The sequence below is a fragment of the Capricornis sumatraensis genome, chromosome 4 (assembly GCF_032405125.1).
Source record: "Capricornis sumatraensis isolate serow.1 chromosome 4, serow.2, whole genome shotgun sequence".
Taxonomy (NCBI): domain Eukaryota; kingdom Metazoa; phylum Chordata; class Mammalia; order Artiodactyla; family Bovidae; genus Capricornis; species Capricornis sumatraensis.
This window is the reverse complement of record NC_091072.1, coordinates 68,602,523-68,616,106: the sequence shown is the minus strand read 5'-3', so window position 1 is coordinate 68,616,106 and position 13,584 is coordinate 68,602,523. Positions and strand designations below refer to the sequence as shown.

Below are 13,584 nucleotides of genomic sequence, written 5' to 3'. Positions count from 1 at the left end.
GTAATAGAACGAGCGTCTGGAGTATGGGCTCCACTGACATCTGGTTCCTGCAAAGAATTTAGGGAATTCACAAAACTGGATGAGAAAAAAAAGAATCCTGTATTGTGAACTCTGACTGAAATTTAGTATTTCCTTTAATTATTAATGCAGGCCACAGTCATATTAACTGAACCTGTGACTTTGTCATCAAAAGAAATCAGCTATTTTCACATCATTTTATAGTTGTTGCAGGTATCTCAAAATATCATTTGTGCTTATCTCTGCTTGGAAATGATGGCAGTTACTGCTGTTAGGTCTCACTATTTAATGTGTTAAGATATATTACTCTATCTCAAATTGGAAAAAAAAAAACATTTGGATATATCTGTAGATCAATATAATTGGTTCATTTTGCAGCACTCTCTCTTTTCATGTGTTTAAAACCATGAGGCTTCCCCGGAGGTCCACAGCACAAGGGCTCCACGGGGCAAGGACCCCCGTATGGAGGGGCACAGAGATGCTGCTAAGCCCAGGAGACTGAGGCTGCTCTGGGTGTCCCACGCCTGCGGAGGCTCAGAGAAGCAAGGACCAGCACTTGGAATCCAATTTCTGAAATTGATCACTGATGGAAAAGGGGCCTCAGGAGGATGTCAGTGCAGAGTAATTAGGAAGAGTTGATGGGTTAGAAGACATGCTTCTCAAGTGGACGCTTCCAAGACCAGGCTGGAGGGAAAGACCAGGAGTCGGGCCTCACTGGTGGGGGTCGCACAGAAATGCCCTTCCCTCTTGGCCACCTGGCTTTCATTCTTCCTACAAACACAGCTCCAGGGGCCTGGGCTTCTCTTGGAAGCTCTTACCTCTATAAGCTGTAATCACATCTTCTCCACCAGATGGAACCTCCTTTTCAGTTCAAATATTTATTGAGGGCCCACTGTGCCTTAGGTGGCATTCTCGATGCCTAGGAAGCACCGATGAGACACCCCTGGCTACTCCCCACTGGCACCATCGCCATGCTGAGCCCAACACAGAACCTGGCACACGGCAGGCTCTCCATTAGAGGCTGACAGAGTGGGCCTCACTTCATGGCCAACTGAATGTTTAGTTGCCCTCTCTGGCAAGGAGGTCTCAAAGATATCTAAAATCTATGACAATTAAACTAACTGGTCACCAATGCCTCTCAATTCAATATCTTGAAAAGCTATTTCACTTGATCCCTTGTCTCCACCCACTCTGCCACCTCTGGTCAGGTCTCCACCAGGCGCAGCTGGATTACCGCAACCCACGTGATCCATCTGTCTCCCTGCGCTTCCACTGTGGCCACCACTCCAGACCAAGGCGACATCATCTCTTGCCTGGACTAATAAAGGAGCCTCTTGCCTCTTCTGGGGCCAATCTCTCATCCACAACCCACGGGGCAGCCATTATTTAGGAATTCAAATCCAGTCATTTCACTTCCCTTCAAAGGCTCTTCTAAGCTTTGAGGAAAAAAAAATATAACCTCCTTCCCACAGCCTGCCAGGCCTACGGGGTCGGCTACTGCTTTCTTCCCCAACACTCTCCCCTCTCCACCTCCCTAAACCAACCACACTAGCCTTTTGTGCTTCAAAATGACTAAGTCATTTCCCCTTTTGAAGCCTTACTCTGCTCCCCACTCCCCATGGGAGACGCCTACAACTATCCTTTCTCATCTTCCTGGGGTTGACTAACTTCCTTAAAAAGAACTTTCCCCACCAGCTCAAAAAACATGGCTCTATTACATCCTCAGCTTTTTCCTTCTCGTAGCTCCAGTCTCAGCCTGGGCCTCAGTTTCCTCATCTGTAAAATGGAAATCACACTACCCATCTCACAAGGCTGGGGTGAGGGTTAAATGAGTTAATATTGGTAAAGTGCTTACTTAGAACAATACTTGGTGCAAAGCGAATGCTTTAGAAGGGCTAGCTATCATTTTACTGCAAAAAGAAGCTCTTTGTTTTCTGCCTATTTATTGTCTACTCTATACATCACTGATAGAAATATTTCACACAGTGCTTGACACAGAGTACAGACCCAAGAAGTATCTGATTGAACTAGTGACTGTCCTTCTAATCAGCAGTTTTGCCTCTCGTCTCACCTCATTCATTCTTCTGAACGATTGCACTAAAACACAATCAGATCACATCTGCTTAGAGCCCTGCTTTAGTCCTCCCTAAACAGGGAGGTTGAGTCCTAGAAGAGGACTAGAAGCTCAGTAGAGTCCTAGAAGTTCCTTTGAGATGCTGCAGGGACCAGCAAGGGGTGGGGGAGGCTGAGTCGCAGGATTCTGGGAGTCTCCCCCAACCTCACCCTGCTTCACCCTGAGTCTCAGCACTTGGCAATGGCCTCACCCAGAACAGCAGGTCAAAGATGATTTGTTAGCCTTTTTCTCACACTGAGCTTCTGGTTTAAGATTTAGGAACCTGGTTTGTAAAGCCTGAAAACAACTGACCATCAGGATAAAATCCAGTCATCTTGGCCAGTCTCATTAAACCCTTCGCCATCTGGCCCTGCGTGCTCATTTCTGGACACTCCCCAGCCAGGGTGAGCTACCTGCGGTTCACAAGCTTATTCAACTTCCCGCTTGTGCACAAGCTGTGCCTTCTCTGGAACTCCCTTTCTGCCTCTTCTGCTTGGCTTCAAGATACAGCTCCAATATCACCTCTCTAAAGCCTCCCCGGTTCTCCCACGTGAGTTTGATGCTCCTTCTTGGGGTTTCCACATCACCTTTTTGCTAAATTTCATACGCTGTCTTAGGGCAATGCAAAGGTTTGTTCTACTCTCACCCTTTCTATTATAGCAGGGGTGGGTAAACTACCAGCTGTGGACCAAATCGAGTAAGCTGCCTGCTTTTTGCAATGCGCCTCCCTCCCAAGCCAAGAATAGTTTCTACATTTTTTAAATGGCTGAAACAATCTAAAGAATAATATTTTATGACAAGTGAAAATTATACATGAAATTCAAATTTCCGTGTCCATAAAGTTTTATTGGAACATCGCCACGAGTGTTCATTTATGCATTGTCTACGGTTGCAGTCACACTTCACTGGCAGTCGAGCAATTGCAGCAGAGACTGCACGTGGCGGGCAAAGCCTACGATATTGACAATCTTTACAGAAAAAGTTTGCTGACTTCTGCAGAAACGCACTGGCCAGAGTAGTGGAGTGGGGATCACTGGGGTCAAATCCTCTTTGTGACTCCTCCGAGGAGACACTAAGTGTAACTATTGATCAGACAGTCAAACCCATCAACTATAGAAACTGTAAGACAAATCACAATTCTCTTTGGTTTTCTGACAGTATATAAATTAGTATTAATTTTCCATCTTGATGAAAATGCTAACAAAAACTATGAGCATAACTGATAAGTCTTAACCACTACCATGCCTCTAGGAGGCCTCCCTAGTGGTTCAGATGGTAAAGAATCTGCCTGCAATGCAGGAGACCTGGTCTTGGTCCCTGGGTCAGGAAGATCCCCTGGAGAAGGAAATGCAGTCCCCTCCAGTATTTTTGCCTGGAGAATCCCTGGTGGGCTACAGTCCATGGGGTCACAGAGTCAGACACGACTGAGCAACTAACACTTAGCTCAGTGACTTTTTTCACCATGCCCCTGCTACCACAAACAGGTTAGATTCAGGATGCCTACAAACTGCCCCCCAGCAACTGTGGGGGTTCTCAGAGCAGCCCTCAGTGATCATCAGTTAGGTGCCACCTCGTAGGTGCCTACCTCAGGGAAGGCAGAGGTGGGTCATGGAGAAGCCTGAAGGGAGGCAGAGATGGTTCCATGCCGCTGTAGTCAACATGGTAACCATGGTGTGGGTCTCCCTCCTTTGCATTCCGAGGCAACCTGCCTACACCACCTACTGGGGGCCATCACGTGATGGTCTTCCTTCCTCTGACTGAACCAGGACTCAGTACTTGTCCCAACGGCAACAAACCCCTACCCTGAACTTGGGTTCATAATGTGGAGTCAAATGATGGGTTGGACCCCATTCTATTTCCTGGTCATCTGAACTAAATACTATAGGAAGCTGTTGCCCGTTGGTAGCTGGTGCAGAAGGTTAAATGCTACTGGGAGGCAGAGTGGGGATCAGGTCAGACTGAGGCACATTCAGGTGAAGAGGGAGAGGGACAGACACTCAAGGAAGCCGAGGTGGTCATTTGGTAGCAGGACTGAGGGAAGCCGCCACCCTGTCAGGCTGACAATGAAACCTTCGAATGAGGATCCTTCACACTTTCTGCTGCTGAGCATCTTTCCGCTGCTCTGACTGCAGAAGCTTCCTCTCACTCCACACCATGCTAAGTTGCTCAGTTGTGTCCGACTCTGTACAACCCCATGGGCTGTAGCCTGCCAGGCTCCTCTGTCCCTGGGATTCTCCAGGCAAAAATACTCGAGGGGGTTGCCATGCCCTTCTCCAGGGATCTTCGTGACCCAGGGGTCGAACCTGGGTCTCTTATGTCTCCTGCATTGGCAGGTGGGTTCTTTACCGTTCATGGCACCTGGGAAGCCCACCGCCCCCCGCATCAGAGAGCCCCAGCCTGTTACTACTGAAAATCCCGACAGTGATGAAGGAGATACATACATAGTGTTTACTCTAGGTCAGGTAGTGTTCGTACCCTATACATATGAAGTCATTAATCCAGACAAAAATCCTATGAAGCAAAAAGGATCAATACTTCTAGGTAAACAAACAAGCACAGAAAGGTTAAATAATTTGCCCAAGGTCACACAACTGGGAAATGGCAGCTATGGCCCCTGTCTACCTGGATCCAGAGTCTGTGCAGGTGACCACCTCTCCTCTTCCTAGGCTTCCATGTAATCCCACATGTTCCTACCCACTAAATTCCCCATCTCCTTGTTGGAGCTTACTTATGTAGATCTTGGTTTCATGCAACCAACTGTGCCTAATTAGAATAGAAATTGGTATCAAGATTGATGCTGTAAATAGTAGACCCTTAGAATTCTGCAGCTTGGAAATCTCTAGAAATCTCCTCCTGCCCTGCCCACATCCTGGAATGAAATGCAAACAGACTGTTGCATGAAAGGGTGAAGGAGCTAACTATGACTTACAGGTTCTTAAGACTCAGACTCCAAACTCAAAAACAGTAAGACTTTGGAAGTTTTTCTAGGTATTTCTGTTGAGCAACTAGAAGAGGCTAAGAAATATAAGGGGAGTGGGATGAGTTGGTTGCTTTCTATGACCTGGAGTAAAACTGCAATGAAAACAATGGGACAAGTTCTTATCTCAGGTGTTGGAGCTGCTAGGGAAACTGTGATACCTTGCAGCTGTGGTTCTAAAACCTGAAGGTACAGTAGAATCACCTGGAGAGATTGTTAAAACACAGATTGCCCATCCCACACCCTACTCTGAGATTCTGATTTAGTAAATCTGATGTGGGGGCCCAAGCATTTGCATTTCAAGTAAGTTCCCTGGTGATGCTGTTGCTGGTCCAGAGACTACACTTTGCGGATCACTGCCCAACAGCACAAAGCCCTCTCTTCTTGTCTCTGGAAGGCGTGAGCATGCCCATTATTAACTTATACCAAAGAAATGCCAACCAGGCTGGGTTTTTATGGTCAAAGTTAATGCTCAGGTTGGCAAGACCGTAAGCCTGGCAAGCCCGAAGAATGGGAATTTCTGGGGAAAGCCAGAGGAGTGGAGGATGTCAGGGAGGCTCGGACTAGAGAAGAAAGAGGCCCCAGCACATTAGACATCAAGAAAGAGACAATAGTTAAGGGGGCATGAGGGCTTCCCAGGTGGCTCTGTGATAAAGAATCCACCTGCCAGTGCAGGAGATGCAACAGATGAGGGTTCAATCCCTGGGTTGGGAAGCCCCCCTGGAGGAGGAAATGGCAACTCACTCCAGTATTCTTGCCTGGAAAATTCCATGGACAGAGGAACCTGGTAGTCCATGGGGTTGCAAAGAGTCAGACACGACTGAGCAACAGAGCACAGCATACGTAAGAGAGCATGAGGTGGCCAGACTCAAGAAAGTGTGGCTGCTAAGGACAGAAGACACCCCCAACATGAGCCCCCAAGCCCTCTCATTCATTAATTTAACAAATATTTCTCAAGTTACTATGCTAGGTACTCTGGCTTCAACAGAGAGCAAAATGTTACAAGGTTCCTGACCTCCTGGGGCTTGTATTTTAATTGTGGCTGCTAATAAAGACACGAGTTCCTGTAATCCAGATTTAACAGGCTGAGACCCTGGGATTGAGTTTATGAGCTAGTTCTTATGTCTGAAAACCAAACACTTAGAGCAGTCCTTAAAGGTCCTATATGTCTCTCTGAGGTTGTTATAAGTCTGAATACCAAGAGTGCCAGTGCTACCTAGAAACTGACCATTGAGGAACTACAACCTCCTCAAAGCCTGAATTTCAGGTGCTCAAATATGCAGATCCAGAAACCCAGTTCACACTCAAGAATTCTCTGTTCTACTGTCTTAAGTCCAGCTTAAGTCAATCCTAAAGGAAAACCACTCAATCCTAAAGGACATCAGTCCTGAGTATTCATTGGCAAGACTGATGCTGAGGCTGAAACTTCAACACTTTGGCCACCTGATGTGAAGAACTGACTCCTTGGAAAAGACCCTAACGCTGGGAGAGATTGACAGCAGGAGGAGAAGGGGACGGCAGAGGATGAGATGGTTGGATGGCATCACTGACTCGATGGACATGAGTTTGAGTAAGCTCTGGGAGCTGGTGATGGACAGGGAAGCCTGGAAGAGTCAGATGCGACTGAGAGACTGAATGGACTGAAGTCCAGCTTATAGCTGACCTCTGAGTAGCAGCAAGAGCCTAGCCTCCTCATGGAGGACAAGACTGACACCACAGTCCAATGTCTGTGATGCTGAACTGTTCACGGCTGTGTGTTACAAGCTCAAGTCCTCAATGCTCTGTCATTTACCAGTTATGGAAATTAACCAAAGCTCTCCAGGTCTCAATGTCTCATCATAAAACCATAACAACAACTACGGTCCTTGCTGCATATGGGGAATTACAACCAACCAAATGTAAGGCATGTGAAGTGCTTAGCTCAAAGCCTGGCCATAGTAATCATCTAACAGGAGCAGCTATGGCTGCTTTTTCCCTCTAAGTGGGTGTTGGCCTTTTAAAATCCCTGCTTGAATATCAGACGTATGTATGGGGGTAAAATTCACCACCTAGTCTATAAACTGCAAAGTGGCCAGACACGATCATAACAGAAACTAAAGGGGAAATAAACATCACAGGAAGGCTGTGGATTTTGAGGTCAATAAGGCTGCCCTGCCGAGTGGCCCTGGGACATCACTTCTGCACACAGTAGCTAGAAGCGTCTTGGGTTACTGTCTGTTGGAGAGCATGTGAGTGTTTTGTGGTTGTCTGCATGACAAATACTTATCAGGCTTTGGAATTATGTGAGTGTGGAGGAAGGGGGTGTGTCTTCCTACAAGGAATAGAATGAAATAGAAGAGTCATTTCCTTGGCCAACACAATAAGAAAACACACTACCCTCAGTGTCTACAGAGGCCACCATGTTTAAACCACAAACAACCCCAGGACCCAACCACAGTAGCCAAATAATCTGAACCAATCAGACTTCAAAACTCAGGTACACACACTTTTCTATCAGTGTATTGGTATGCCAAGGGTGGCAGGAGTTCAGAGATGAGAGGAAGTTAACTTGTACATAATTTAAAACATTCATTTTTATGTTGATAGCAAGCATACAGATATGTTACGGAATAGAATGAAAAAAAAATCACATCAAGTTTTAAAAACACTTCAAGGGGTGTATCCTCGGGGAAGCTGGTTGCTGCCTCTAATTAGGGGACTTTGAAGGCAAAGTTTGAGAAGAACTAGAGTGGTGGAATGAATACAGAAGTAGATATTGCAAGACCTGGGTTTAAGCTGGAGGCTCTGATGCTTACTTCGTGCATTATCTTGAGCAGGTTGCTTTAGTGATCTCAAGCTTCCTCATCAGGTAAATGGGAAAGTTCCTCAGAGATGCAACCTTAGAGTTGATGAGGGGCTCAAAAGAAGTAATATATGAGGAACTGCATACAAATACTGATTAGGATTATTAGAGAGGGTCTACAGAATCAGGCTGCCTGGGCACATTTGCAGGCTGGAGCTAACCTGCCATACTTGTGAAAGGGGACTCAAAGTTATAGGCAAGACAGAAAAAAAATCATGGCCCAGTGTGTGAACGGCTGAGGACGCAATCATTGCCCAAGCATCTCGTGAATGAATCCTTAGCGAGAGAAGCTGAAGGCAAGAGAATCAGCTCACAAGAGATCAGGAGAGAACCTAGACATGAGAAAACACAACCCAGTCATTCCCGTCACTTTCCTACCCACGGCTGACTGAAGATGGAAAGGAAGAGAGACATGCAGGGGGAGCAGGGGAAGGCAAGCCAGTCTATGTTTGTGCCTCGCTGCCTATGGATTACTACTACAATGCTGCGTCTGCTCTGGGGGAACCACTGTTAGAATCGACTGAGGCTGCCTATGGATTACTACTACAATGCTGCGTCTGCTCTGGGGGAACCACTGTTAGAATCGACTGAGGCTGCCTATGGATTACTACTACAATGCTGCGTCTGCTCTGGGGGAACCACTGTTAGAATCGACTGAGGCTCCCTCTAGAGTGGTGTTTCAAGTTTCGTCTGCTGTCGTAGGTGCCTCGTAATTCAGCATGGTTTTTCCAAAACACACTGAAAACCTGAAAATAAAATGCAGAACAAACGCAACCCAAATGACATCATTGTTCTGAGCGACAACTAGGGGCACACTGATCTCATAACCCCATTAAATGGGGTTGCCACCTGCTATTGTCCTTTCGATGGCAGAATCAGTGGCGCTGCCAGAGCACTGCCTGCACTAGCAGGCATCAAACAAATATCTGTTCAACTATCTCATCTGCCTATTTAATAGGTTATAAAATTGTCAGCTTTTTCATCAAAACTACCGCCTTTCCCCCCCCTCCCCATTCAAAGTCTCTCTTGAAACTCAATTCCATTAAGGCTTTTTAATACATACGAGCAGCAAGGAATTTACTTACATATTTTTTTTTTAAAAGGCAAAACTCCAAGTTTCCACCTGGGCAGCCCTGACAAGCTATTGTTTGAACTGGAGTACATTATTTAACTTGGATGACAAGCTCAGGGGGTAGAGACCCCGTCTTTCAGAAACTGCAGCTCTGAGCACACTGGGAGCTTTCGATAAATAACAGCAGCAAGACATGCTGTGGAGGGACCTAGTTTAATTATTTATTTTCCCAATTCCAGATTTTTGGCAGCATGTGTTTACCCCTTGCTTGATTTCTAAGGGGGCAGCCACCTCCCAGAAGTGCCCCACACAAAGATGGATAAGCAGCTTTCTGACTTTTCCTTCCCATCATCCCAGCGCAAGTAGGAACACCTGATCGAGCCAAAAACATGGAATCTGAGTGCATTCAGGGTGCCTGCTGGGTTTGGAAGGGAACTAAGTCCTCCAGGACTCAATGGGTAGAGCGAGGCAGTCAAGAGAAATGTTTTGGCTCCCACACATCTACACATCTGCTGTCAGATGGCGGAGCTTGGATTTCCACTGTTATCACCTGCTGCGGGCCTCCGAGCTGTCTCGACATTGACCCGAGAGACCAAGTATGCCTAAAGCTGCACACTAAGTGCTATGTGGGGGTACTTTCAAGTCTTTCAACAGAGAAGTCAAAGATGGTGATTTTTGCCGAACATGAACTCATAAGGATCTCATGAAGACAAATATTAAATATTAACTTGTAACTGTATAGCCAGATGAAGTCATGTAGGAAGTATTATGCATTATATACATTTTAAAATAACTATAACAGTAACTAAATGAAGACATTATGTGTGTGCCCCAGCACACAAGTAGTGGGCAAGGAGGAGGAAGCAAATGACCATTCTAAGAGGCCTTGCAAAAAACCTGTTTTTTTTTTTTCTTTCTGGGTAATAAGGCTAATATTTGGTAAGATGGGCTCTGCCTGGGTGAGGGTGGGAGTGTCTTTCCATACACTTCTCAATAGACCTTAGCGCCAATGTCCTCTCTATGCTTACACAACAAATGTATCAACACAGCACGTTTTTCCAAGTGAAGACTTCTCGCCTTGCTCTCTGACGCATTTTATACCAAAACAATGGCAACACCTGTAGCCGTTAATTTCTGCTCTTTGATTTCTGTCCAGTTATAAAGGAGGCGCTCAGCAGGCTCCCCTCTCAGGAGCCATATGTGGAGTTGATGTGCCAGCAGCCTTGGAAGGAAAAGAGCCTCGGAGAAGCGCACAATGGCTCCATAATCCCCATCCACTGGACCCTCTTGAACCGCGGCTTTCTTTCCCAGTCAAAGAAACGCCAGTTTCAAGAGTCAAGCTGTGGCTGTCCTGGGAACCCTGGGGGAGGTGGGGGGGTGGTGGTGAAAAACTCTGCCATTTGCCTGGGTGGGTGGTGCCCCTGAGCCCCGCCATCTAGTCAGACAATCTGGAGCCCAGAAACTGCCTGTGGCACCCCCAACACTTTCTCTCGCCCTCCCCTCTAGGGTGAGGCTTTTTACCCACAAAGCCACCTCCGCGGGCCCAGCCTCTCCCCCGAGCTGTAGACCACAGCGCACACCCTCCACAGAGCCACAGCCCCGCCCCCTCGCACCGGGTCGCGCAGAGGGCTCTGTTCCCCCCAAGCCTGAGCCTCTGTTCCAGCCTAGCGCTGACCGGTGTCGAGCAGACCAACTCTTCAGACCACATCACAAGGGTTACGGGGGGTGGGCACAAAGACTGGGGTGTGGCAAGTCCTTTAGGTTCCACGGCTTCTCAGCCCAGGGCACTGCGTTTGGTAACCCTGGTGAGGACAAGGGTCAAAGCCGCAGGCCAACCCAGACCACACACCGGGGGAAGCGTTTAGGGGAGGGCGGGGGAGCTGCCTGGGGAGGCTCAGACCCAAACAAGCGCCCCTGTTTGGATAGGCAGGGATGGCAACGGGATGCAGTCACCAGAGTTTTGAGCTTAACTCCTACCCTCTCCACCTGCCTTTTTTCACACTCCCTCGGGGACCTCTGGTCGTGCTTGAGAGTAGCCCGAGGTACCAGAACGGGCGTCGGGCGGCCACAGGGCTGCGTAAATCCGAGAACTGGAAAAGGTCAACCCTCTCTGCCTGTGGCTCTGCCTCGCCCGCGGCTCCGCAAAGGGAGCGCTCCCCTACCCAGGAAGGGGCAGGACTTACGCAGCTGTTCTCGTTATTATCGATCTCGAAGTCCCAGCGGCAGATCTTGGTGCGCGCCTGGATCTCACTCATCCTGAAGAGGCAGAGTGCGGTGGTGGTGGGCGACCGCTTCTCCTGGTCCTCTCCGGTGGCTGCGCTGAACACGCCCGCCCAGACGTCCAGGGCCTCCACCAAGCTGGAGGAGAGCAGCAGGCGGCGGCCGTCTGGGTGGCCGTGGCCGCAGTGGAGGGCCGCCTGGCCCTGGAACAGAAGCATCTCGGAGCTCTTGGCGATGCGCGCCATGCTGGGCCAGCCGGTGGCGGCGCCTCTCGAGTAGTTGTAGGGGTAGTAGGGGAAGTAGACGCTGCCGTTCCAGAGAAAGGCGTCCACAAAGTGCAGGCTACTCCCGCCGTCGCGCAGCTTGAGGCGTCCCGTCTCCTTCGTGGCCAGGCTGCGCTTCCCGGTGTCCTTGAGCGCGATGGCCGTTTCGCGGTCGGACGCCGCGGGGTTGCAGCGGCTCGCCGTCTCGGACTCGGGCAGCACATAGGTGGCGGCCACTGCCAGGTACCAGCTCTGGGTGTCGTTCGCGTAGTACACCACGCCGGCCGTCGAGCCCTGCGGGTGACACGACACCACCTCGGTGCCGTTGCGCAGGGAGCTGCGGCTCAGATTGCCCAGGGGTCGCACCTCGCAGGCGCCCCGGTCGAAGGTCCAGCCGGTGAGCAGCAGCCCCTCGAGGCCGGCCGCCCCCTCGCGGTAGGGCAGCAGCAGCTTGCTGAAGCTGCTGCCCGGCCGGGGCCGCGCGGGGGGCGTCAGCGGGACGGGCTCCGAGCAGTTGCCCGCTTGGTCCCGGTATAGGCGCGAGAGCCTGTGCTCCAGGCTGTAGTCCAGCTGGTCTAGGCAGCTGCCGCTCGCCACGAACACGCCGTCCTCCCGGCTCACCGCGATGGCTCCGATAGCTTGCTGCGACCGCCACACGGGCTCGTCCGCGCCCCGGCCGGGCGCCGCGAGCGCCAGCAGATAGGCAAGCAGCGGCAGCAGCGCGGCGGGGCGCGGGGGGCGCGGCGGTGCCTTCCTCCGGGAGACCTCCATGGGGCTGTGGCGGGGGGGGGGCCGCCCCCGGGCAGGGCGCGCGGCGGCGACGGCGGCTCAGGCGCGCGGCGAGTGAGACGCGGGCGGCGGCGGCTCCTGCGCGCGCTCGGGCTCCCGCGGCCGCCCCATCCCTGCGGCTCGCCCGGGAAGGAGAGCGGGGAGGGCGGCGCGCGGCGGGCTCGTTCCGGCAGCCTGTGCAGCGGCGGCGGCGGCGGCGGCAATCCCTGCGCGCTCCGGCGCCGCTTCCTCCGGGCCCTCCTTCTCCGGAGAGTTCCTCTGTGCAATGCTGGCGCTCGAGGGGAGGCGCGGAGGGGAAGGGAGGGGACTGGCGGAGGGGAGCGAGGCAGGCGGGGAGGGCTGGAGAGGTTGGGTGCGCTTGTGCGTTTCACTTTCCCATTGTGAAAGTGGGATGCAACTGGCCCCCTTCCTCATCCTCTTCCTCCTCCTCCCTCCGCCTCCTGTCCGCCCGCCCTCCCTCCACGCCCATCTCCCCTCCCCTCTTGATTCGGTGAGATAGGGAGGAGGGAGGTCTCGTAATTTGGGTTACTGTGTAGGTGGCCTCTTTCATCTATTCATAACAAAGCTGAGCCGCCTGCCGCCGCCGCCACCATAGCCCCTTAGCTCGCCCGGGGCTCCCGGGGCGCGCCAACAGCGCACCAAGCTGGCTCCAGCGCCTGTCCGCCCGCGGGGCTGCTCCAACGCTCGGGTTTTGTTTACGAGAGCGGCGCGGAGAGATGCGCAAGGCTCGGGGAACTAGGACCCAGGCCGCCGAAGGGTTGCAGCTGAGGCCCGGGGCTCGGGCCACTGGGAGGCTGCGAGGGCGGCTGACAGGTGTGGAGCGGCGGGAGGGAGGCCCTGGGGAGGAGCGCGCGAGAGGGAAACACTGACGAGCCCGAGGCTCAAGGAACCGAGGCGCCCCTGTGACAGGCGCTGGGTTTCCCCGGGTCAGAGGAGTGAGGTGGGGGAAAGGCAGGCGCCGAGATTCTGGTTCTGGACAATCCCTGGGGCCGGAGCTCCCATACTTGAGGAGGTTCTCGCATTGCCCTTGGCAACGGAGTCCCAGGCTTTCAAACCTAGCACTTAGAAAGTTCTACTCATCATCTAACCTGAATGATCGTGGCTAGTATTTATTGAGAACGTACTGCGTGCCGGGTCCCGCTTGAAATTCATTTCGTGGATTAAAACTCATTTAATACCCATAACAACCCTGTTAGTGACTTGTTATTATCAGCCCCATTTCGTTAGGAGGGGTGGAGACGTTGCGGAACGTGCCGGGGGTCCTACTGCTGGCAGACAGCAGAAGTGAGA

At 51.1% G+C, this 13,584-nt stretch overlaps 1 protein-coding gene across 1 annotated transcript in view; it reads right to left on the bottom strand.

Annotated features, from left to right (window-relative positions):
- PLXNC1 (plexin C1) overlaps positions 1-12,276 on the bottom strand; it is a 153,078-nt gene extending 140,802 nt beyond the window's left edge. The window contains exon 1 of the mRNA XM_068971100.1: positions 11,206-12,276. Within this exon, the coding sequence (XP_068827201.1) occupies positions 11,206-12,276 (1,071 nt within the window). The remainder of the gene's footprint in view (positions 1-11,205) is intronic.
- Between the last annotated feature and the right edge of the window lie 1,308 nt (positions 12,277-13,584).